Raw genomic sequence first — 24,245 nt, 5'->3', positions numbered from 1 at the left:
GCCGCTCGGGAGTGGGAGCGCCGCGGCGGGCCTCTCTCTGCGTATGTGCGTTTGCCCAAGCCTCAAAGGTTGCTCCGCAAAGTCCCCGTAGCCCAGCCCGCCTCCGTGATCATCAGGGGTTCAGGGATGTTGCTATTTGGCTCTGACGTCACACCAATTACACATCTCGGATGCTGCTGCTTCAGAGTTGGTGGTGGGTTGTTGGTGTTGGCCGCGCAGCAGAGTGTAGTGTTTGTTCTTGAAACGAGCATGATCCGATAAAGCTCGGGACAGCCGGGCATACAGAGCACGGCAGGGCATAGCCTTGTCCTACTGTATCTTTCTTGTCCGTCTAACTTTCCTGCCGGGCGAGGCTCGGTCGCGTGGTGAACTCGAGACGGTTTTTTTCACACGTCAGACTGGGTTTCAGACCGTTTGTTTCGGTTTCATTTCTCAAAGCCACACGAGATTTGAAGCGGAGAAGGACGACGTCAGAGCGCTCCAAAAAGTTCAAAAGTGCCCCCCCCTCTCTCGGATCCGAGATCCAATAGATTCGAAAGTTCCCTTCTCCATTGTGGATGGGGGAAACAAAACTGGATGATGTGCCTGGGTTGTTGGAGGACGACACACTTTCGAGGTATGATGCCCCATTGGCGGCCGGACCCTTTCGTCCCAGGAAACCCCTGGCCCTTGTCACTTGTCACTCCACATAAAGATTGCCCATGTTTTTCAAGACCGAAAAGACGTCGGAGGAGGGGAAAAGTGGCGCGGGAAGCTACCGAGGGCGGGCGCAGACGTTGAAGGATTGAGGCTGATACAGCCAGCAAAACATAACGACAGCTTCGCATAAATATCAGCGTTTCTAGATCCTCCCGGTGCCAACACCAACGCCTCAATGCAAAACCCTCCAATGTTGTACTCGTTTTGTTTGATGCCTCAATCGTCTCACGAACCATCAGGGAAAAAAAAGTCCCCTGAAAATCGCTGAGCAGACTCTGCCACGGAATTTTTCCCGCACGAGCAATGATCAGACCCCGACGATCAGCTCTTGCCTAGCCTCGTCTCCGGCATGGCGCTGACACTGCCGTGGATCACGATCGACGGTATCATTTGCCACTCGGACGACCCTTTGGTTTTGTAGCTGCTGATTTGGGTAACCACCAAAACACATCATCCGAGAGTCTCTCCCTTCACCGCATCTCGGCAGCGAATTGATGATGGCGGGCTTTTGTTGTTCCAAGACGATCAGTCGCGAAGCATCCCTTGCCGCAATTAGTGCCGACCGAAATGTCCTAGCGCGAAAGCTAGTGCAAGGCTGAAACACTAGTAAAATGAGTCCTATTGGCAGATTGGCATGGGTGGCTTGCTCGAAGCACTTTCTATGGACCTCCAGTTTTCGAGAGCGGATTCGAAAACTCGTTCAGGTCTTGATCGTCCATCACGAGATACCTAGGCAACTATGGATACCACGACATGAGGAAATAGTAGTTTAACTAGGTAGCGATATGTCCAACCTCCAGGCAACAAAGGACAATCACTTGCGATGATGTGAGAAAAGCATGATGCGAGTGACACCATATGCGGCGCCAATCCTCCGCCTGCTTCATCTATGAATACCCGCCAATTGAACGTGCCATGCATCGTTTAAATCAAGCGCTGAGTGCTTCCTTCGGGATGAAGGAGCGTGTCTGATTGGTCTGTTGGTCGAGTCTCGACGCGGAGACAGGTTCTTCCTGTACCAGCCCCCGTCAGTGCCACCTCGAGCACCACCATGACTGGTCCCTCAGCCTCTCCAAGACGCTGGGGTGTAAGCGCTTACAGTCGCAGTCCCTCATAAAGATGCCATCCATGGCTACTCTATTCGCCTTGACTCTCTCAGACGTTTGGCCTACGTGATTGACTGCTGTCGTCGTGGTTGCATGAAATGTCAGGCGCGAGAAAACCTGTCGCCTCAGCAGGCGCGCCGTCGGCCATACCTGGCACCATGCATTCAAAGCGGTACCAACAAGGTGTGTTTCATCTGAGGAATGGGACAACCCAATCTGCCAGCTAACAAAAATCTCCCTCCAGCTGCGCATCAAGACGAGGATGACTTGGGCTACATGCATCCCATGGGTGGTTATTTAGATGGACCCACCTGGACGACATATACTCAGAGCCCAACATCGGGGCATCGAGGCCAACAACAATACGATCTCCTAGCTCGGTCCAGGAGCGACGATTCCGAATCGCCGCGGCCTGTGTCTCCCCTCCGTCCAAGCGAGGAATACGAACGCTGTGTACCTTCGCAGGAGCCCTCTCCGGTACAGCCTACCGTGGATCCCAAGCACAACACCAGAGTTCAGTGCACAGATAGGTCCCCACCCTCTGGAGGTCACGATGGTCTCCGAAAACGCATGTGGACGCCCATGTGGTTGTCCAAGACAGTGCTGTTTATCTTTGCTCTTGTCTTTATCTGCATGACGCTGGCCACCGGCCTTTTGTACCACTTCTCCCAGGAAAACAATGGCATCAGCACCCAAAAAGAAGCTAATCACTATGGGTGGAAATATGGACCAACTGCCTGTAAGTTCCCTCGAGGATGTCGTCACATGCTTTCATGTCTAACTCGGCACAGTGCTTGTCGTCGTCGGGGCATTATGGAAGCAGGTCGATCATCATAACAAGATGCTAGTTCCTTGGAAAGAGTTGCAACAAGGCCCATCTCCCGCTGACAAGTCACTATTACTCGACTATGTTTCTCCCATTGTGCCCAACGCTCTTTGGCAGGCCATCAAGAACCGCCACTGGGCTGTTGCCCTCTCCATCACAGGTCACTTGCTGATACTCGGCACGGTATGTTCTCCCCTAGTCCGCCCAGACAGTCTCTAACACACCCCAGACCGTCTTCTCCACCGGTTTGCTGATCCTCGAGACAACCGAGGTGACCAAGACCAGTCAAGACTTTGGCGTCAAGAGTGAGTTTCGGGTCAAAGACCCAAAAGATGTCGACATTGCGTTCAAGGTCGGCCCAGCTGCCGCCCAATTGTACTACGGCATTCACTTCCAGGGTCTGCAGTACCCTGCCGGGACCTCCGAGAACCTCATCCTACCCGAGCTCCAGCTCCCAAACGGCGTGTCCGACGATCTCAATTATACTCTGACAACCGAGGGCATTCGCGTAGGTCTTGATTGCGAGATCCTGCCCATCACCAATGGAACCCAGGCGAGAATGCCCTGGAAGAGTATCCTGGGGTCATTCATTGTGACCAATATATCGACTTCCGATTGCAAGATTAATGGCGTCACGATCGGCGTTGGCCCTGATCACAACTACTACCATCAAAAGAATGCGACGCAAAACTACCAGGGACTCTTTGGGGTGTACCCTTGCAATATCGATTGGAACTTTGCTACCCAGTATCTCCAAGCGAATGACAGCGACAAACGCGACATGATTCAAGATATCTATGCGGACCAGCGGATAGTTCTGTCTGTAGCCGACTTGAGGGTAGCGCCATGGAACGTATCGAAGGCCAACCCAGACTATTTCTACGCTCATGAAGTCAAGGTGGCACTCTGCAAGCCGAGGTACAATCTGCAATTCTTCGACGTGCAGGCCGCGAGTCTCGTCAATAATTCTGCTCGAGCAGTCTTGTCGTCCATCTCAACATCGGGCCGGAAACTGGTCTCTGGATTGCCCGTTGGAGCCGTCGCCAGGGGTGTCGAAACCGCCTCCAAGGCCCTCTACCTTGGACCTGGTGGTGAGGACTATGCTCTGTCACAGGTAGTGCCGACATTCTTCCAGCTTATGAGCATGAAGAATGGAAACTCGTCGGTTGGCGCGTTCCTTGACCCCGATTTGCTGATTGAGACGGGGACAAGCGTGTTCAACGGCATTGCTGCTCAACTGATGCGACAACTCGCTCTTCAGCCTATGGAGAAGCAGGTGGCGGGAAATATCTCGTATGTCGAGAACCGCCTGCATGTCAAAGCACAGTCGACTGGTTTCATGTGCGCCTTCCTAGCACTTCTCACACTGATAGCCGTTGGCACAATCTTTGTCCGGCCTCGTGATGTGGTCCCTCATGAGCCTGGCTCCGCTGCTACTACGGCTGCTATTCTCGCGGCGAGTAATTCTCTGCGCCAGACTCTGATGAACATGGGGTCCCTTCGTCAGAGCCAGATCCGCTCACGGTTACAGGGCCTCGGCTTCCGAAGTGTAGTTGTCCCTGGACCAGAACCAGCCTTCGTGGTCGAGCCCGTTGCTCAGAGCAAAGAGCAGGTCTCGTATAAAGCAAGCGCGGAAACACATGCTGTGCCTTGGTGGTGGCCCATTGCAGGTACACGTTGGTTCCTGTGCGTGACCATTGTGTTGCCGCTGCTTCTCATCGCCGCTCTGGAGATCGTTCAACGTCTTTCGGACGCCAACACTGGGTTTGTCGACATTGGTCCGTCAGACTCGATCGTCCTCGCAACATACATCCCAGCCGCTGTAGTACTTGGAGTTGCCAGTATGTATTCTGCCGTCGAGTTCATGGTCGCTGTCTTTGCTCCATTCCACGCACTCAGGAAGGGCAGAGCTCCCGCGGAGCGATCCATCAGCCTGAACATGGTTGGCAAGCTCTTGCCCCATGCAGCTTTCATGTCCTTCAAGACCCGGCACTTCGCGGTCCTTGTGGCCTTGCTTGCCAATTTTATCGGCAGCTTTCTGACGATTGTCATCTCTGGTCTTTATAGCGCCATCAACGTGCCTCAAGTTCAGGATTTGGCGATCCAGCAACTCGACACGTTCAACTTTGACAATGTGGACCTGTCACTCAGCGACAACCAGGCTGCTGCCATCGACAGTTTGATCGAGTACCTCGACTTGGACTATCCACAATGGACTCATGAGGGACTCGTGTACAACCATTTCAAGCCGCCTCAGGTGAAGATTCAGAATTCGAGTACTGAAGCGCCGTTCACCATCAACGTCCCGGCATATCGGCCAAAGCTGAACTGCACGCCTCTTGTCGAGAAACGAGAGGTAAAAATGGTCATGGTCGATGCCAAAGGGAACTACACCCAGAACATCCCGGGACAGAACGGGTTCACCGAGGCCATCCAGGGCTACATGCAGGTTGGTTTCAACACCACCTTGGATTATGCTAAATGGTGCGAGACTTCCCCAAACAAGAATTTGACGGGAAATTGGTGGATGGAGTCGTTTCTCATGCCTTATACCTCGAACCCAGTATACATGGGGCAGGCCTCGGTCATGCAATGGGACCGCCAGTCCATCTCGGGCAACGGTGCTATCAATACCAATCCTACCACCGGCGATGGCTACGGTGCCAACGGACTGAGCACTGGGAATAATGGCTGCCCGACCTTTGCGCTCACTCTCGGGACCGTCCAAGTCAAGAGCCTCAAGCAGATCGGGAAGAGTTCCGCCAAATGGAACATCGAGTATGATCTCGAAACTGTGATGTGCTACCAGAACCTGGAACAGGTGGAAACGAATCTTACCTGGAGCCTGCCTGACTTTCAGTTCACCAGCTCAGGCAAGCCCAAGGTCGATGAGTCTACGGCGTCCCTGGTGAGGAACGGTACAGGAAGCTATCGGTACGAATACGCCATTAATGCTTGGCTAGAGGGCCTGAGCGACTCTGTCTACAACCGCACCGTTCCGGGTCCGAACAACACGAGTCCGGCCTACGCCAATATCGACCAGTTCATCTCGGCGCTCGTGCATGGCAAGGCTGGACGGCCTCTCGAGGAATACCTTGGGGAGAAGGGCAGGGATAAGTTGGCTGAAGGAGCCAGCCGCCTGTACGAGGTCTATATGGCCCAGGCCATGTCCTTGAACATGCGCAGCAACTCTACTGACGGCACTCGACTGCCATCGTACAACGGAACCTTGACAACATCAGGGCACCGGCGACTGAAGCAGAACAAGCCCACCAAGATTGCACTCCAGGCCATGCTCGCGACCATGGTCGTCTGCGCCATCGCAACGACGCAGCTGATGGAGGTCCGAGGTGTCCTGCCACATAACCCGTGCTCAATCGCTGGTACAGCGACGCTCCTCGCCGGCGGCGAAATGACTACACCTGAATTCGTTCCTCCCGGATCAGAATGGCGCAATGATGGAGAACTAGCTCAATCAGGAGTGTTTAGCAGGAGTGTCTATACGCTTAAGTGGTGGGACACTACCGATTCACACATGCGGGAGAAGCAGCGGTACGGTGTCGATGTGGACCGTGCTATTGGATAAGAAGTGCTATGGACGAATGTTTCCTTTTGGAGTTTGATTCGGATATACCCAATTGCTAGCGATATACGAAATGGGAGGATTGAGGGTGGTGTGTAACAACAAACATGAACAATGCCAACAAAGAATGGCGTGCTCGAAGATGGCTATAAATCTCTCCCCGTGTGAACCTTTGTCTTCCCTTCCTACACTTACACATACACGCCCTTTTATCCAGGGAACACCAAAGAACCACAATGGGGTCATTTTCTTCCATCGACACCATCATGGCAGAGTTGTCCCCGTCTACCCTGAAGAAGGCCCAAAATCTGCAAATTCTCGACGCATGAACTAGCACGACTTGAGGCGATATACCAAGCTCATTTGCCACAATCGGATCGATAGCTCAGTGGTAGAGCGAGAGATTGCAGATCTCTAGGTCGCGTGTTCGATCCACGCTCGGTCCTTTTCTTTTGCCTGATTCGACGAGAGCCCCATGTCTCGCTGGCTTCCTTTTTTCCACTTCAACGCCACACCAATAGTCCAGACCCCATGAACCGACGCAAGAGGACACGTCGACATCAACAATTGATCACAAGGATCGATAGCTCAGTGGTAGAGCGAGAGATTGCAGATCTCTAGGCCGCGTGTTCGATCCACGCTCGGTCCTCTCTTTTTGACGTTCAGACAGATTTACTTGCTAGAATCTCTTTTTGAGTTGTTGATGCTCTCTCTATCTTCGAGATTGAGGCTTGGGATAAGCAGTTTGGCAGTTCTGTGGGCGAAGCTGGGTCCTGGACCTCGTGTGGGGAGGAGATGGAGCTCCAAGGCTGGGCGTTGTCTTGTCTGCAGGCTGACCGCCCTTGAGGCCACGTCTCAGATTCTCGTGATACCTCCACTCTACTCTCGGAGTTTTTGGCTTGGCTTGAAGATGTCGTTTCTCCTCCTGTCATGCATAGAAGGGTTGGGTAGTATGATTCCTTGGAAATGGCTACTAAGGTTGGTTCACTTGATACTAAACTCAAGACTGAGGCCTTGGTCAGATGACAGCAGTGGGTGCTACAATGAGGAAATAGCATGAACCACTACTGTATTTCACCGGGATCTGTTCATATTTACTCATAGTGTTGTTACTTGAAAACGTTCATTGCGTTAGAGTTCAGGCAACGAAATTCAACTATCATCATGGTCACAATCATCGATCATCAGACACTTTCAAGCACGACTCATATGGCACAGTGTAGGCAGCAGAACAATATTCTATTCCGCGCATTCTCAAATCTCAATGGCGCTCGCTTAGTTACTCGTGATCCGTCATGACATCTTACAGGAGGTTGATCAGCTCGTTGGCGATACTGTGGGCGTTGACGCCAAAGTCCTTGGGGATGGTCTACATGAACCGTTAGCTTTGGCATCTTGAAAATAGACTCACTAAGATGAACATCTCGTGGTGAGTACACAACAATACAACATACCTGAAGATAGAGAATGCCACCCTCAATGACAGTCTCGTTATAAGATCTCTTTAGCTCGCTCACGACACGGACGTGAACAGCGCTCTCCTCCACAGCCTCGACGAGACCCTCCTGGAGCATCTCGTCCTGGTCAAACTTCTGGTACTCAAGGTCAGAGACCAGACCCTGCAGGTACGACAGGTGAGTTCGACCAAAGATGTCCTCCCAGCCATCCTGGGCGTTGGAGTCAGCCTTGAGCTTGTTAAAGTTGTCCTCAAAGTTGGGCACGATGGCGACGTCCTTGCCAAAGATCTTGTTGAGCTTCTTCTGGACCTCGGGGAGCTCCTTCTCGTAGTCGTTCCTGATGGAGGCGCGGGCGATGTAGCTCATGGGCCTGTCGCCGGTGGGACCCTCGTTGAGGGCCTTGATGAGCTTGCCGCTCTCGGCGGCGTAGCTGGTGTTTGTGCCCAGGTTGCCCTGGGTGAAGAGGATGACGAGCTTGCCATCGTCAGTCACCTTGGGGCCGCAGTAGGAGACGGTGTTTTCCTCGTCAAAGTCCATGGTGAGGACGTGGGCCGAGCAGATGTTGTTGATCTCGGCCTTGGGGCCATCTCCTCCGTTGGAGTCGATAAAGTATCTCATCTGATACTCGACGCCCTCAACGTAACTAAGATGCACATGTTAGTGGACAACTGACTCTTAAGAGAGAGGCTGCATGAAGAAGTGATCAGTTGAAGTGAAGAAAGTCTTACCCATTGATGCAGTCACCAAGAGAAGTGGATGCCCACGAGTCTGCCTCGGCATAAGGGTACAGGGCCTTGGGGTCAATGTCGATGGTCCATGATTCTCCAAGGAGATCTGAGAGCTTCTTCTCCCACTCCTCCTTCTTATTCTCCCAGCCATCCCGGACTAGAAGACTGTTAGCCTGGCACTTTATCAAACCGTGGTCATGGGGACATACTGTTCTTGCGGACAGCAAGAGGGAGCTTCTCGGCGGGGGGAAGACGAGCCATGTTGTAAGGTATGTCGTTAAAGGTCTAGAAGAGATCTGGAGGAATGAGATTGAAAGGATGATGGGATTCTGGAAAAGTCGGTGACAGCTGCGACATAGAGGCTTTTATGGACCGAAGTGATAGCTTGATGAACCCCTGAGCTCGACGAGCTTCAACAGCTGCCCTAGGCAATATGCCAACATCTGCCTAGCCAAGGGACGGGTCGTTCGGCAACTTCTGACTCGGGTCTAGAATGAAAATCACAAACACCGGACGACGCCTCTGGTCCTCCTGCATTCGGTGTGACACCATCACCAACCTCCACGTGCGGGCAAACATTTGACCTTGGGCTGACAGCTAGCTGAGGTGCAATTTCCACGCCTGCCAAGCCCCAAGAGCCGCTTCCGGAGGCAGCTGCACCGAAGGGCAACCATCAATCTGCCTTGTGCCTGTCCCAAGGACGCCACAACGCCCAGCTGAAAGTTAGCGCCGAATGGAGAAGGGCTGGCTCTGGAGCGGCGTGAAAGCCCACAACGCGGGGCAGCGCTATGGGCAGACTGGGGTGTTTTCAGGGGTCCAGGTAGATTAGGCGGCGTGATTGATAATGTCGCGGTAAAGTTGTTTTGTTGGGGGAGGGTCTTTGTTGTTCTCGACTATCAATGCTCTGGAGCTGGAAGTGAATTGCACTATCTCTAAACATGTCTCTGTGAGTTGTCCTTCCCAAAGGTGTATCCATCTACTGACCCATCTAGACCGTTGAAGGCCAAGGTCTCTGTCAGAGACAACTGGACAAACCCCGATAGCCCTGCGCAAAAGGCTATCAAGGCCCTCAAAGAAGTGCTCGGCCTTGAGGTTCACTGTGAGCCTGAATGGCCGATCCTTGTCTCTGAGCTAGACAATGTCTGGGAGGACAAGAACCAGCTCATCGCCTCGGTGGTATCTTTTCTGCAGACCTGGTTCCAGGTTCTAACCGAGTTGCTTGATGACGAGAGTCAAGAAGAGTGGGCTGACAAGCTGTTGACCAAGATCAATGAGCTTTGCTCTAGGCTGAACTTGATTGTTGAGGTAAGCACCATGAAAGTCTTGGAATAGATTTCAAACAGGACGTGGTGGTTCGTGATCTTCAATATCGAACCGGCTAACATGACAACATAGATTTCTGAGAGCGAGCATGCCTCTACACAATGGTCTGATGGACGACTGGGCTTTGTGCTTTCTCTCCCCAACACTCAGGTCTACCAGCCAGCACAGTTTGCTGGCGTCTTCAAAGAGCAGCTCCTCGATTGCTTCGAAGCCAAGAAGCCCTCCAAGCCACTACCCATTCACTCCACCACCGGAGACGAGTGGGCTGACGTCGGCGTCGAGGAAGCGGCAGAACAGCCTACGAAGCAGCCACAGACAAAGAGCCAGTCGTCCACTGTGGATTATCTCCCTGACCCCAACACCATGCCCAAGCCTGGAACTCTTCTCCAAAAGACTCCTTACCATCTCTTTGTCCATGCGGCTGGAAAGAACAAGATCGAGATTGAGTGTAGTCACAGCCAGACTCTCGAGGTTCTGTCCGAGTACCTCAAGAGATGGTGCAGAATCAACCCAAACCTAACGACCAAGGTAAGCAACTGCCCATTCCAGGGTGATGTGCTCTCTAATATGACCAAGCCTCCTGCGGTAGAGATCGAGCTGAACCATGGCACTTCTGGCTTCGGAGTGACTTACGACAGGCTCACTTTGTTTTGCGAGAACCGGTATGGAAGCGTCTTTACCATCTCGGCTACCATGATCTTGAATCTGGTTGAGGGCGTTTTTGGTTATCAGCAGGTTTATAGCGATGCATGCACTTGGCACTATCGCAGGGACACGCCATTCAAGAAAGCGTAGGATACAACCTTTTGTGAATTGAGTAGTAATGTAGTAGATGTGTAAATGATAGTTGTTTCTCTTTGATAATCAAAATACGTTCCTCTTCATGGGGGCGAGAGGTGAAAGCAAGGTATCTTATCAAATGAGTACTCCAAACCTTATCTTCTGGGCGTCTTAGGAAGCGGCAGGCTCTTAAAGTATCCATCATCGTTTGTGATATTCTCATGAACTATTAGTGAGCTCTCAACGCTAATAACCAACTATGTACGCATGCCCTTCTCCTTTACCTCGCCAAAGAACTTGAGCTCCTCCGCCATGGCGCGCGTGCCTTGATCCAGTGGACCTACAGTTGGATACAAAGCCTCGAGACCGATCTCGCGCACATTGACCGTCTGCTCCTCCTTTGTTCCGATCATCATGATCTCTACAATGTTTCCGTCTCCGTACTGGGGCTCCTGGAGAACACGCATAATCAACTCGGCACAGTCCTCTGGCTTCAAGGCAACGTCTCCCGGTCGAAGTCTATCACGGCAGTATTCCTGCTCAAAGATGGGCGTCTGTTGTTGTTAGCAGATACAGCGAGGTAGCCTAGCATGGAAGACGTACAAAGCATGGCCCTGGACAGACAGCAGAGTTTCGGATGTTGAGGGCTCTTCTCAGACCAGACAGTGACTTGACCATGCTGACGAGAGCGGCTTTGCTCGCAAAGTATAAGGGAGCTTGCATAGAATGCATGTAGCCACCCATACTAGCAACCCAAAGGAGGTTTCCCTCTACCTCTGGGTTCTGTTGCCAATAGTCAATGGCGATCTGGGACAGCCTGATGGGGCCAATGGTGTTGATGGCGAAGCTCTTATACTGGCCCACCTTGGCATCTTCAGGGTCCTCGGAGAGGGGAGAGATGCCTGGGGGCTTCCAGAAGGAGCTTGAGGGGGGCTCATAGACTCCGGCGCTGTTGACGACAATATCAATTCGCCCAAACGTCTCGAGGGCTGTCTTCCACAGCGCAGTGATCTGGGTCCAGTCGGATATATCAGTCTCGCAGAAGACGAGGGATGGCTTGTTGGGTTCTTTCGCAGGATGGGGGTACTCGGCGACCAAGGGTTCGGCCTCGGGTCGGAGGCGCAGGTCGGCGATTATGACGGAGCATCCAGCTGCGAGGAGCAATCGGACAGTGGCAAGGCCGATACCTGAGATGGGGATGAGTCTACACGAGCAAATATCACATGCAGAGACAACCAACCGGAGCCGCCTCCAGTGACTACGGCAAATCGATCCTTTACAGTGTAGGCGGACATGGTTGCTGGGAGAGAAACGGGGGTTCACAGGGGGAGCTGATCAAACAGAGAGGAGCTTCGACAGTGCGGATAGCTTTCTCTTTATAAGGGATCATCGGGGTCATGGGCTCTGAAGCTGGCCGTTACAGGTACCCGGCCGTTCAGGGTCGTAGCGGTGAAGCCCCTGCATCTTGTTCCGACATGGGAGATGGCTCGCCTACGTTCCCCAACGTAGCAGTGCAGTAGCTCTTGTCGCTTTGCCAATACGAATATTGGAAGTAGACGGATGGCCCCGTCGTTGGCCCTTGCTAGCGGGGAGATCAACAAGGTCGTCGGACCATGCCAAGGAAACAGTTCTGGGGTTTCTGTGCCCCTGGGGAAGTTTCCCCGGATGAGCAGAGGGGAGGACTTGAAGGGTATGAAACGAAAGAGGTACAACTCATAGAGAAGGTGATCTTTTATCTGATTGATGATCAATTTCTGTCGTATGTAGGTCAATTTCGAAGTAGCTAGCTGGTCATAAGTGGTCTGATTAACCTCCAAAGCCGATGCCACAAACGGGACGGGAAACAATGCCTAGCCTCGCCGCGCAATCTTGGCCCGAGGGATCATCCTGAGACGAGCCTAGCGTCCCGTACTCGACATGCAACGGCCAACAGCAGGTCACATCGCAGACAAGATAGGAAACTCTAATCCGCGAGGAGGTACGAGGGTCCTGGTTGAAGAAAAAGCAAGGGGCCAAGATTCTTGCATGATTAAATCAGAACCCGACAGCACTGATTTGTTTTAATCTATCCAAGGAAACCATTGAGTATGAGCTTTATTCTGGCAACTTTTGCTCAAAACCGGCTGTCTGGTTTATCGACAGATATCTGCCATGGCTGAGGACGCGGGTTGGGAACCCGTTGAGCCCGAGGGCCTGGCTCTCGGGACATACGCCACGACGGTTATCCTCTCGGTTCTCTGCACGATTGTCGTTCTTATGCGGACGTTTGTCCGAGCGAGGAACCGGTGCCTCGGTACCGATGACCACCTGATGGTCGCGGGATGGGTAAGCAACGACCAACACTGATCCTTTTCTTGGCTGACTCCAAATAGGCATCGTACATGGTACACAATGTCATTGTTATTGTTGGATGCCATCGAGGTATAGGTACGGTGCGGAGGAAGCTCACCGATGCTCAAGTTCGAGAGGGCATGAAGGTTCGTCGCGTCGATTCGGCCGAGATATACACAACATCCTAACGAGATCCGAAAACAACAGTATGTCTTCCTATGGCAGATCTTCTACGCCGCCACTCTCGTATGCGTCAAATCGAGCATCTGCGTCACGGTCCTACGAATAGCAACGGGGAAGGTATACGTCTGGCTACTGCGAGGCCTCATTGGCCTGTCCATCCTGATGAGCTCGGTTGGATTCATCGTCATCATGGTCCAGTGTCAACCAGTCGAGGCGTTCTGGGATCCGTCCAGGGGAAAGTGCATGAACAAGATCCTTCCAACGATCCTGACGTACGCGGCATCGGCTGCCAATGTCATCACTGACTTTGCTGTCGCGACAATTCCCATGGTTCTTGTGCGAAAGCTTCAGATGAGGTCCAAGTTGAAGCTGTACGCGCAGCTGATTATGGGTCTGGGAGTGCTGTGAGTTTGGTCCCGAGTTCCGTTCTTCTGTCTATGACTAACTCGGTGATTGTAGGGCGTCGATCGCAAGCATCATCCGAGTCCCATATTCGAACGCGTATCTTCAACCTGCCAATTTTGTGTGTACGTACTGTACCGACTCCCCCGGACTTCGCAGACAGCTAACTGGCATCGACCGACAGATTCGGTGGCGAACATTATTCTCTGGACTGTGGTAGAGTGCGGAGTAGGCATCATCGCCGGCTCCCTCCCATCGCTGAGAGCATTCTTTAAGAGCCTCGCAAAGGACAAGAGCACCCAAGAGTACAGCGGATCACACCACACCGACCTCTTAACCATAGGACGTGTGCGAGACAGGCAAACGAGGTCAGGCCGCTCCCATGGGATAGAGCTAGGGCCTGCTGCCACTGCCACTGTTGACTATGGCGATACCAACCAGGAGCGAGATGACGATAGTACTCGCCATATCATCAAGGTGACGAGGGAGTTTGGGATGGAACGGAGTGGGAGTGACGAAGAGGAGCTGTACCAGGAAAGAGAGACAAGGAATCCAAGATTACAAAAGGGAATGATGGTGTAGAAAGAAATAGACTATAAACGAAAAATTGCTGACCCCTGTTGCCCAATACTTCATTCAAGTCTTGGAAAAGATGAAATAAATCACAAGTCCACTTTGTTTTATTTTAGACTATTTTTTATTTTTCTTAGATTACTGTTTAATCATGAGATGAAGAGATACCCATAAGGATTTGCTAAGGGTAGGAAGCCATTCTCGCTTCCAAATGCAATAGGTGGAAGGTTTGTCGCTTCCACTCAGCTCTCGGAACTGCATACTCGTAGACATCTCATGAATCCGACTAGTTTTTGACCCGTCCCCTATTTCATTTCATAAATGCTCGACTGCCTGGTGATGCTATGCTCCATCGCATTGATATTCCACTTCTCATCCCTCCTTTGGCCATGGCCATAGTCCCCCCATAGGCATATCGTCGTAGATGAAGTTAGCGCTACGCTCTGGCTCATCTACGTTATAGCAGTACACGGTATATTCTTCTTCATCCTCGACTCTGGCTAGGCAAACCTTGTCTGCTGTGAGGTGCTGAAGTCGAAAGTTGGCGACGGGGCGGATGTCCCACGAGTAAACTTGGAGGTAGCCTGACCATCGCGAATCGACAATAGTGTAGCAACGAGTGTAGCTCCACCTTTTCTTTTCGGGCCAGTAGAGGTGCCTGGCGTGTCCCTCTTCTTCCTGGACATTGTCCTGTGTCAGGAAAAGGCCATCCCTCATGACACCGGCGATATCCCAGGTTTCCAGTTCCAGGTCTGCAGACCAATCTAGCAGCGGGCGAAGCGATCCTCTTTTCTTGAATTCCTGACGGTCTGACATAAACTCGAATCTTATTTGCCATATTTTTCTGGACGACTCAACATGGTCTTCATAGGGAGGAGGAGGGTCAGTTGTGTCCGGTCCTGGCGTCTCGTGTGTTGTTGGATAAGGAGCCATTTCTTCTTCATTTGTGATAATGCCCAGACCCCGGCAGACCGAGTCGAGCAGCGAGGAGTCGAAGCGCCAGGATGCCATCGTGGTAGCTGAGGGTGGTCAATGATTCAATGAGCGACCGGTTGTTGCTGTTGTTGGTGGTGGTGGTGTTACTGAGGGATGCTGCCAGATGGAAGGAGTTGGGTGCTTGAGGATATTTGTATAGAATGGCCGTGGTCAAGGTTTGACCACAAAGTTTCCAGTTGCTGGGCTGCATCACCTGAAATTTGTTGGGCTTCTGAGCAATGTGTCACCTGAACAATGTTGATGCACGCGGGATGACTCCAATAAAGGTTGTTGAACGACCGGGAGGCCAATCAATGAGTAACACTCTGTTGTTCAACACTTTAGAGTCTTGCCCGAACCCGCTAGATTGCCATCATCATGATAATATTTAAAACATACCTGAGCCGCCCGTAGCTATTCGTATACTTCATGCGACATGTTTGCCTGGAAATTTTGGGCATGATGGTAGCGAAGTCGTACCTGTAACTCATGCCGGGACCTTCCCGTTTTTCATTGATGCCATGAAGAGCTCTTTCTTCAATCAAAAACATTGGCATTTTCTCACAATTCCGACGCCTCTTCTTTGATTGTCTGTTTTCATCCTTTCCGTCTTTTGGGGAAAAGCAGCCCGTCAAGAAACATTATCGACAAAGAACACAGTTATTGACACATGCCGGCATTAAAAACCAACCAAAAAAACCATAACCTCGAGGTCTCATCATCATCATTATCATCATCATCATCATCATGAAGCTGTGAGTCTACCTTGTTCCCCATTCATCCACGTCTCTCTCCATCACCACATTCATCTAATATCTATCCACATCCCTCTCTCGCACTCATCCAATTTTCATCTATCATCCATCCAAAGCATTAATCAATACTGACTTTCATCAGATTATTCATTGAGAAGCGCGTGAGGCCGCAGCAGACACCCCGTCGCCGCAATCACAACAACCACCACCATCATCACCAACAACAACAACACCACCAATAATAATACCACAACTATCATTATTAACAACGACGCCGGAAACCTCCTTCAGACCCGCACTCCGCCGTCCGCCCAATGACGCCTCTGACCATGGGCTGGTCAAGCTCGCGGAGCGTTGGCCGCCCGCCCCCCCTTGAAAAAAATAAAAAATAAAAAAAGAAGAAGAGGAAGAGAGAGAGGAAGAGAGAGAAGCGGCGTTTTTGGCCTTCGGTTTTTTTTTTTTTTTTTTTTTTTTTTTTTTTGGAAACGAAGTCGTACCTGTAACTCATGAGCAATCGTTGCACCACGGAGGATCACGACATGACACAACCACCTAGGCATGGGGCCACTATGAATAAAGATTAGATGTTGGTAGACATCTTAGAATATGGCTCTTAGAATAGAAACAGACGTTAGTATGCTTCGATTTCGTCACCGAGTTATGGATCAAATACCTAGTCAGCGCTAAGCCCCAATGTAGTCGCACGCCGCGATCCGTCCTTGAACGTTGTCCAACGACAGGATAAAAAGGCTGCATGCCAAGGAAGATACCCTGCTTAGACAGGCAGAGTCCATTTATCCATATATACGCGCGTCCTTCGAGACCTGGCAGTTGGTGTTTCCAACTTTCTCACCAACACTACATCATCATCCACTATCATGACTTCTCCTGACTACATCATCGTTGGCGGCGGCACTTCCGGCCTTGTCGTTGCAAACCGCCTCTCTGAAGATCCCAATGTTCAAGTCCTGGTCCTCGAAGCTGGTGATGACCTCACTGCTGACCCCCGCGTCAACATCCCCGCCTTCTGGACCGCCCTTCTTGGATCTGATGCCGACTGGCAGTACCATTCAACCCCGCAGCCAGGTCTGAAGGATCGCTCTGTCAAAATTCCTCTGGGAAAGGCCATCGGTGGTTCATCTTCTCTTAATGGCCAGGCTTTTATTGCTCCCGCCCAAGCCGATATTGACGCTTGGGAGAAGCTGGGCAATGCTGGCTGGGATTGGGCCAGCTTGGTGCCATATTACAAAAAGTCATATACTCTTCTGCCGCCCAAGGATCAGGCAACACTTGATCATCTAGGCATCGACTGGATCAACGACGAGTATAAAGGCACTTCTGGTCCTGTCAAAGTGTCTTTTCCCGGTGTTCTCGAGAACCCTCTCTGCAAAGCGTGGATTGATGCATTTCGAGACTTGAATAAGATCACAACTGGCGGTATGTATGCGAGCCACTATCCCGCCGCCTTTCCTAACATCTATCCAGATCCATTCTCGGGGAACTCAATTGGAGGATACAGCCATGCAGGAACTATCGATCCAGAGACCAAGACTCGAAGCTATGCTGGCTCTGCTTACGCCTTGCCTGCTCTTGAGAGGCCCAACTTTAAGATTATCACGGGTGCTAAAGCCCACAAGATTCTGTTCCGAGAAACTGCTGAGGGGGTTGAAGCAACCGGAGTGCAAGCCGAAGTGAACGGCGAAATCAAGACATTTGCTGCTGCCAAGGAGGTTATCGTCGCATCGGGCACCTTCAACACTCCCAAGCTGCTTGAGCTTTCGGGCATTGGAGGGAAAGAGACACTAGAAAAGCATGGAATCCCAGTCACCGTTGATCTCCCTGCAGTAGGAGAGAACCTGCAGGACCACGTCATGACGGGAGTTAGCTACGAAGTGGTTGACGGCGTCATCACCGGAGATGCCCTCCTGCGTCAGGAACCAGAAGCCCTCGCCCTCGCCCAAGAGCTGTACGAGAAGCATCGAGCTGGTCCCTTTACCGTCGGTGGCACGCAGTCTCATGCCTTCATGCCCACTCCTGATTCTACCAAGGAGCTGCTCGATAAATACCCGCCAATGCCCGAGAACCAAGATTACTACAACGCTGTCCGTTCGATTCTCGAGAAACCCGACGCAACCTCTGCTGCGTATTTCCTGTTTCAGGTACAGGCAAACCTTCACGAGGGCGGAAAAAGCTTTGTCGGGTCGTCGCTAATGCCGGAGAACTTTGCCTCTCTCGGCTGCTTCCAATCTCATCCTCTTTCTCGTGGGGCAACTCATATATCATCAGCTGACGTCAATGCTGTGCCTGACATCGACCCCCGTTACTTCTCTCACCCGGCTGATCTCGAGATTCTGGCTCGCCATGTCCAAGCCCTCGAGGATCTCCGCCAGACCAAAGCATTGGGGGCATTCCTTAAGCCTGATGGGAAGCGTAACCACCCTGATTCGTTCCACATTGGAACTCTGGAGGGGGCTAAGAAGTACGTTCTCGACACGGCTTCTACAACGTTCCATGCGTGCGGTACGGCAGCTATGTTGCCCAAGGAGAAGGGAGGTGTCGTGGATACTAATCTGGTTGTCTACGGCACAAAGAATCTCCGTGTTGTTGATGCTAGCATCTTTCCGCTTATCCCTCGTGGAAACATCATGTCTTCAGTGTATGCCGTGGCTGAGAAGGCGGCAGATGCTATCAAGGGCGTTTAAAGTGAAGTATGCTTGGAATAGAAAGCTTGTACATCGCAAACAGCCAACTAGACGTTTATATATTCAATGCAAACAGGTCTTTAGAAAAGGTTAAAGAGATGAATGCAAACCTTGATGAGTTTTCGACTGAGCATATTTCCTGTACTCAGGAGCCAAAGCCTAGAATCAGCATATAAGTAGAATGAACTTTCTTCAAGGGTGAAGCGAGCCGCATGGTGATTGCGTTGACGGAATGAAACCATTTCTTCCGCCAATGATCAAATAGTCTCTGTCAGCATGCGAGATGTTAGAGTTAGTCAAAGCGAGAATGGAACCCGAATGGAAAGAGGAAAAATTGGCCTTGTAATGTAAGTATTATGCAAGAGAAGAAAAAGAAGAGGAACCAAACCAACCGAACGTCACCGTTTTGGTATCAGCTGCATTAAATATGAGGTGGGGATAGCTTCAAAATGCTAAGCGAACCCTGCGAATACGAGTACGACGGAACCCGGGCCCGTATTCGGACTCCAGCTAGGTAAGACTGGATCTATCATCTCTTACTGCACTTGACAAGCATAGGATCAATACCAGCACACCGATACTAGACGCTTACGCCGAGAGACACTCATTGGCCAATGCTTCGGTTATCTCGTAGAAAATGGAGTATCAGAGGCGCTGAGGGATGCTTCAACACTGACCCGCGGTAATCCTTGGCTTTAGAAGCAGGGGGCTGGTCAGAGTGTTGGAGGATGAAGGGGGAAACAAGAGAGAAAGAGGCATTTCTGGCTTTACCACAGCTTCTTTATTGCTTTAAAAACCCCTCGTGTTCCTCGTCTTTGGTGATTCTTTATCCTGCTAGCAACTCCTCCTCGAAGCCCCTTGTTCCTAGCCCAGATGCTCTCTCTTGTCTCGTATCCAGTTTGGGCCATTGCGGCGTTCCTTGGGATCATTATCCTCCATGCCTTGCGACAAAACCTCTTTCGAAAGGCGGGAGAGCCACCGCTTGTCTTCCACTGGCTTCCCTTCATCGGCAATGCTGTGTCGTATGGACTAGATCCGTGTAACTTCTTCATGAAGTGCCGGGAGAAGGTAGAGTGCTAACTCTAGCCCACCGAAATCCTTCACTGACTGTTTGTCTGTCTCTTCTCTAGCACGGCGACGTCTTCACCTTTGTCCTCTTTGGCCGCAAGATTGTCTGCTGCCTCGGAGTCGAAGGCAACGACTTTGTCCTCAACAGCCGACTCCAAGATGCCAACGCCGAAGAGATCTACGGTCCCCTTACAATCCCCGTCTTCGGTAGCGATGTCGTATACGATTGCCCCAACTCCAAGTTTATGGAGCAGAAAAAGTTTGTCAAGTTTGGCCTTACGCAAAAGGCCCTCGAGTCCCACGTCCAACTTATCGAACACGAAGTCCTCGACTATATTCACGCTGTGCCGGCTTTCTCTGGGAGCTCGGGTACTGTCGACATTTCCAACGCCATGGCTGAGATTACAATCTTTACCGCTGCCCGATCGTTACAAGGAGAAGAAGTCAGGAGGAAGCTCACGGCAGAGTTTGCTGCCTTGTATCATGACCTTGATCTTGGCTTCAAGCCGGTCAACTTTCTCTTCCCCTGGGCTCCTCTACCTCACAACCGAAAACGAGACGCTGCTCATGCCAAGATGAGGGATATCTACATGGACATTATCAACAAGCGAAGAGCGGAAGGGGGTGATCTGGAAGAGTACTCTGACATGATTGCCAACCTGATGGGTTGCACCTACAAGAACGGACAGCCGGTTCCCGACAAGGAGATCGCTCACATGATGATTACTCTACTTATGGCAGGTCAGCACTCGTCCTCTTCGGCTAGCTCCTGGATCATGTTCCGTCTTGCCTCACGCCCTGATATTGCCGAAGAGCTATACCAAGAGCAACTCATCCACCTGAGCGTCGACGGCTATCTTCCACCTCTTCAACATTCAGACATCGACAAGCTCTCCCTTCTCCAAAATGTGGTTAAAGAGACCCTTCGTGTCCACTCCTCTATCCACTCTATCCTCCGCAAGGTCAAGACACCCATGCAGGCGCCTGGCACCCAGTACACCATCACCACAGACAAGGTCATCCTAGCTTCACCTACCGTGACAGCTCTCAGTGAAGAGTACTTCCCTAACGCTAGAACATGGGACCCTCACCGATGGGATAACAAAGCCAAGGAGGAAGCTGCTGGAGATGATGTGGTGGATTATGGCTACGGAAAGGTATCCAAGGGAACAAAGAGCCCATATCTGCCCTTTGGAGCTGGTCGTCATCGCTGCATTGGAGAAAAGTTCGCCTATGTCAATCTGGGCGTTATTGTTGCCACCATGGTGCGCAACTTTAAGTTGTCTACCATGGATGGCAAGTCAGGGGTTCCTGCAACTGACTACAACTCTCTCTTCTCCAGGCCGGTACAGCCTGCCTATATCCGATGGGAGCGACGCAAGGCATGAAGCTGTTATTGATGTAGTAGTGACTTGTCAGAGACGGAGAGTTAGGCGGGGGGCAGAGAATATTAGCAAATCTACTGTTGGCATTCTAAATTTCATGGAAACTTTTATAGTGCTTAAACATCCATATGTGACACCCAAATTAGCACACCAAAGTCGAATCCCCCCTTTGAAGCCACACGAGTTGCGCAGGCGTAACAAGGCCCTCCGCCCCTTCTCACAACAGCATTCCTCCCTTTTTCTGCGCACCAAGCTCTTGCCATGATCTCGCCCCCGTTGCAAGCAGCGTTGATAACTATCAAGCGTCCATCCTTGTTGTTGCCATCAAAATCCTTCATCTGGTGGACGGGTATCACAACAGTCTGGTTCTTCTGCACTTCTCGGGCATGTACTTCGTGTCCACCGCTCTTCCCTCCGTGACAAGGTGGTAGGGATACAAAGATTGGGTTTGTGAAGAGGGTATATGTGACGACCTTGGTCAACGGCACTAACTTTCTGATGACGAAGCTAAAGTCGATGCTGGCCCTGTATTCGACGTTTCTCTCGTTGGCAGGGAGGTGGGGGTGGATCTGTTTGAGTCTGATAGCCTTGACGGCAACTGGTCTCAAGTCTTGGATGCGAGGATGAGGTATTGTCACCCATTGCTTGTCGTTGGTCATGCCATCAGAATAGGTCCATAGATCCTCATCAGGGCTGGGCCGCCAGCGTGCCAAGTGGTAGTCAGGATCCCTTGAAGCGATGCCAGAAGATTTGAGGAGATCAACGGGCTTAGCATCAACCATCATACAAGCCGATGACTTCTTCTTTGACATGGGGTGATCCACGACAACAGGTGGACATGGTCCAACCCAGCCACAGAGAGATGTCACCCCTGACCAAGCCCCAAGCACTCGACCAAGCACACTCCTCGATCTCCAATAGGAACATCGAGGAAGAGACAGGCCATGTTGATAAGACTCTGTGAGGCGGATTTTGGAGACGGAGGGTGACATTTCGATAAGGCATGACATGAGTTTCAATGCCACCGACTTCCCAGGTAGTGTGAGGCCGAGCAACCAGTCCTGCATCAGACACGAGACTATAGCGCCGGTCGTCGTCTTTTTCCAGGCATCCTTCGCGTTGGCGCGTAGCTCGTCCAGATATGGCCACTTGATGTGTTGAGCAAAGCAAATCAAGCCTTCCACTTGTGCTTCATGGCAGTGAGACTGAAGCCGAGTTGGATGAAGAAAGGTGTCCCACTGCTGGTCGCCCAAAGCTTTGAGAGCCTTGTCCCTAGAAACCTGATCCTGCCCAGGCTGCGGGCTACTCAGCTCTTCAATTCTTGCTTTCGTCTCAGTAAGGTCCCGTTTCATCTGATCGGTGGCCTTGGAACCAACAAGTTTAACGGCATGTTCATAAGCTGCGAGTGTCCTCACGTCGTTTCCACCTTTCTTCCAGGCGGCGGCCAGCATATTCCACGCGTGAACATTTTTGGGATCCAGCTTCGTAGCAACGAGAGCGTCTTGGGCTGCATTTGCCCAGTTGCCAAGCTGCAGGTCCGCAACAGGTCGAGCAGCACGGTATGTGGCCGAACTCAAGTCCAGCTCGATGGCCTTTGTGTAGAACTCCTTGGCAATCTTCCATTGCTTCTCTTCAACCGCCCTGTCGCCTTGTTCTTTGTGATCCTCTGCCCGAGCCTTCACCTCCCCGGTGGCAGCTAGTTTCCTCAACCCTGAAAGGTTAAGAGGCATCTCTTCCATCACGACTTCAACGTTCTTGAGCCATTGATCTTGGATGATGAGAGCGGCAAGCACGGAAGGGGATAGCTCAGAAGTTGGAAATTCAGGGGGGTTTTCCAGGTCGAGTGCGAGTTCTCTGGCAAGGATGATTTGCCATAGCAAATGCCATTTGCCATGGTCTGCGTTCTTGAGACTTGCCCACTCAGATGAAATAGAGGACTTGGTTGTGAAGTCGGTGAATATGTCGGTACGGTTGAGTAAGTTGCAAAGGGAACCTGGAGATGGGGTTGCTTCTTGATTCTCCTCAGGTTTTGATTTGCACCTGAATGGTCAGTGATCCCTCATATAGTTTGAACAAAGACGGACTTACGCAGCAACCGTAAACTCTTCCAAGTCTGCCTTTCTCTGATCCTCGCTTCTTTCATGAAGCCGTGTCCCTCTCCTCATCTCGTCGATCCGTCTCAGGATCTTCTTCTCCTCGATGCATTTGAATTTTGTCTTTTCAGCTTTCCGAGGTTCTTCGATTTTCCCGTTGGAAAGATACTCGGCCTCCCAGCATTCGACTCCAAAGCCTTTGGCTGTCACTGTCCCCGGAATGGCGCCGGTATATCCTGGTTCTGATTCGGCATCAAGCAAGATGCCATCTTGACCAATGCCATTGCCGTATGTCTTGCGACGGTAAAGACCTAGCTCTATTAGATTTGCCATATTCAACGTCCAAATAGGGGGTAGACAAACTGAGTGACTCGTGAGGAAGTCGGCGTGCCTCAGGTGTGGTATCATTATCTTCTCCTTCCAAGAAGACATCAGCCTCCACCTTGGGTGATGAACCCGTACTTGCGGAAAAGTCAACACGTAGACTTCCCTTGGTTTTAGCCTTGACAACTTTGGCAACCTCTTGAAGCCGATTCTTCAGACAGATAGCATCCTCTGAAGTTGTCTGTTGATTTTTGCAGGTCGAATCGACAAGCTCTTCGTAGATGGCCCACAGTCGTTCAACCTGGGCCATTTTGAAAAGTTGAAAGCCCAGCAGGGTGTAGACGGTTTCAAAATGATGGAATGAATCATCTAGACGGGAATAGGAGGAGGAGAGAGCATCATCCACGAGGGGATATCGGGCTCTGGATGTAAGAACGTCGCCAAGTCTGCCAAGCTCAGCGTGATGCCGTTTTCCTGCTTCCTTGTTAGCATAGCCACACTCAACCGAGATGTCGGTGCATGGACGAGAGGGTAGGCAAGGCACGATCTAGCCAGTAAACAGCTGATGCCATCCCCGTTTTAAAGAGGAGAAGATTGTGGCAGTGTAAAAAAACACATGCAACGCCATGTCTTGGCATTCGAAGGTGATGGCAGCGGCGCCTGATTTTGCTGGATGTCACCAAGGTTTTCAAAACCGGTGGATAATATGACGTAAGTGAAAACCAGTCGATAAGGTGTAGTAGATTCACCGGTTGAACAATCTCGTATAGGGTGATTTAATTGACCATGTAGTGGAGAGAAATGCTAGACTTCAACCAACAGACAAAGAATTATAGTCTTGAGATAGGAATGCAACTGACTCAAGTCCTCAGCCAAGATCAGGTGAGCCTGTGTCATGCAAGATTACCTAATACACTTGGCCAACCTCCACGTCCGCCAAGGCTGCGATACA

At 51.3% G+C, this 24,245-nt stretch overlaps 8 protein-coding genes and 1 pseudogene across 9 annotated transcripts, besides 1 other annotated feature; 5 read left to right on the top strand and 4 right to left on the bottom strand.

Annotated features, from left to right (window-relative positions):
• Positions 1 to 1,963: 1,963 nt before the first annotated feature.
• NCS57_00872400 (uncharacterized protein) lies at positions 1,964 to 6,217 on the top strand (the record flags this gene model as incomplete). The annotated part of the gene is made up of 4 exons (XM_053058532.1): positions 1,964 to 1,988; positions 2,050 to 2,544; positions 2,597 to 2,814; positions 2,861 to 6,217. 4 exons carry the CDS (start codon positions 1,964 to 1,966, stop codon positions 6,215 to 6,217), a joined length of 4,095 nt encoding a protein of 1,364 aa, XP_052912363.1.
• A 1,300-nt stretch (positions 6,218 to 7,517) lies between these two features.
• On the bottom strand, positions 7,518 to 8,660 carry NCS57_00872300 (uncharacterized protein; the record flags this gene model as incomplete). The annotated part of the gene is made up of 4 exons (XM_053058531.1): positions 7,518 to 7,583; positions 7,669 to 8,314; positions 8,400 to 8,556; positions 8,609 to 8,660. The coding sequence occupies 4 exons, from the start codon at positions 8,658 to 8,660 to the stop codon at positions 7,518 to 7,520; spliced, it is 921 nt and encodes a 306-aa protein (XP_052912362.1).
• Positions 8,661 to 9,337: 677 nt separating this feature from the next.
• On the top strand, positions 9,338 to 10,517 carry NCS57_00872200 (uncharacterized protein; the record flags this gene model as incomplete). The annotated part of the gene is made up of 3 exons (XM_053058530.1): positions 9,338 to 9,345; positions 9,392 to 9,704; positions 9,795 to 10,517. 3 exons carry the CDS (start codon positions 9,338 to 9,340, stop codon positions 10,515 to 10,517), a joined length of 1,044 nt encoding a protein of 347 aa, XP_052912361.1.
• Positions 10,518 to 10,759: 242 nt separating this feature from the next.
• NCS57_00872100 (uncharacterized protein) lies at positions 10,760 to 11,797 on the bottom strand (the record flags this gene model as incomplete). The annotated part of the gene is made up of 3 exons (XM_053058529.1): positions 10,760 to 11,056; positions 11,106 to 11,689; positions 11,743 to 11,797. The coding sequence occupies 3 exons, from the start codon at positions 11,795 to 11,797 to the stop codon at positions 10,760 to 10,762; spliced, it is 936 nt and encodes a 311-aa protein (XP_052912360.1).
• Positions 11,798 to 12,653: 856 nt separating this feature from the next.
• NCS57_00872000 (uncharacterized protein) lies at positions 12,654 to 14,000 on the top strand (the record flags this gene model as incomplete). Its single annotated transcript, XM_053058528.1, has 5 exons — positions 12,654 to 12,827; positions 12,875 to 12,979; positions 13,041 to 13,420; positions 13,476 to 13,543; positions 13,603 to 14,000. 5 exons carry the CDS (start codon positions 12,654 to 12,656, stop codon positions 13,998 to 14,000), a joined length of 1,125 nt encoding a protein of 374 aa, XP_052912359.1.
• Positions 14,001 to 14,363: 363 nt separating this feature from the next.
• On the bottom strand, positions 14,364 to 15,002 carry NCS57_00871900 (uncharacterized protein; the record flags this gene model as incomplete). Its single annotated transcript, XM_053058527.1, has 1 exon — positions 14,364 to 15,002. The coding sequence occupies one exon, from the start codon at positions 15,000 to 15,002 to the stop codon at positions 14,364 to 14,366; it is 639 nt and encodes a 212-aa protein (XP_052912358.1).
• A 1,597-nt stretch (positions 15,003 to 16,599) lies between these two features.
• NCS57_00871800 (uncharacterized protein) lies at positions 16,600 to 18,423 on the top strand (the record flags this gene model as incomplete). The annotated part of the gene is made up of 1 exon (XM_053058526.1): positions 16,600 to 18,423. One exon carries the CDS (start codon positions 16,600 to 16,602, stop codon positions 18,421 to 18,423), a length of 1,824 nt encoding a protein of 607 aa, XP_052912357.1.
• Positions 18,424 to 19,263: 840 nt separating this feature from the next.
• NCS57_00871700 lies at positions 19,264 to 20,879 on the top strand (annotated as a pseudogene). The gene is made up of 2 exons: positions 19,264 to 19,491; positions 19,554 to 20,879.
• Positions 19,264 to 20,879: a sequence feature.
• Positions 20,880 to 20,992: 113 nt separating this feature from the next.
• NCS57_00871600 (uncharacterized protein) lies at positions 20,993 to 23,603 on the bottom strand (the record flags this gene model as incomplete). The annotated part of the gene is made up of 3 exons (XM_053058525.1): positions 20,993 to 22,916; positions 22,965 to 23,280; positions 23,333 to 23,603. The coding sequence occupies 3 exons, from the start codon at positions 23,601 to 23,603 to the stop codon at positions 20,993 to 20,995; spliced, it is 2,511 nt and encodes an 836-aa protein (XP_052912356.1).
• Between the last annotated feature and the right edge of the window lie 642 nt (positions 23,604 to 24,245).

Source organism: Fusarium keratoplasticum, chromosome 6 (genome assembly GCF_025433545.1).
Source record: "Fusarium keratoplasticum isolate Fu6.1 chromosome 6, whole genome shotgun sequence".
Classification (NCBI taxonomy): domain Eukaryota; kingdom Fungi; phylum Ascomycota; class Sordariomycetes; order Hypocreales; family Nectriaceae; genus Fusarium; species Fusarium keratoplasticum.
This window is presented reverse-complemented; position numbering and strand designations above follow the sequence as displayed.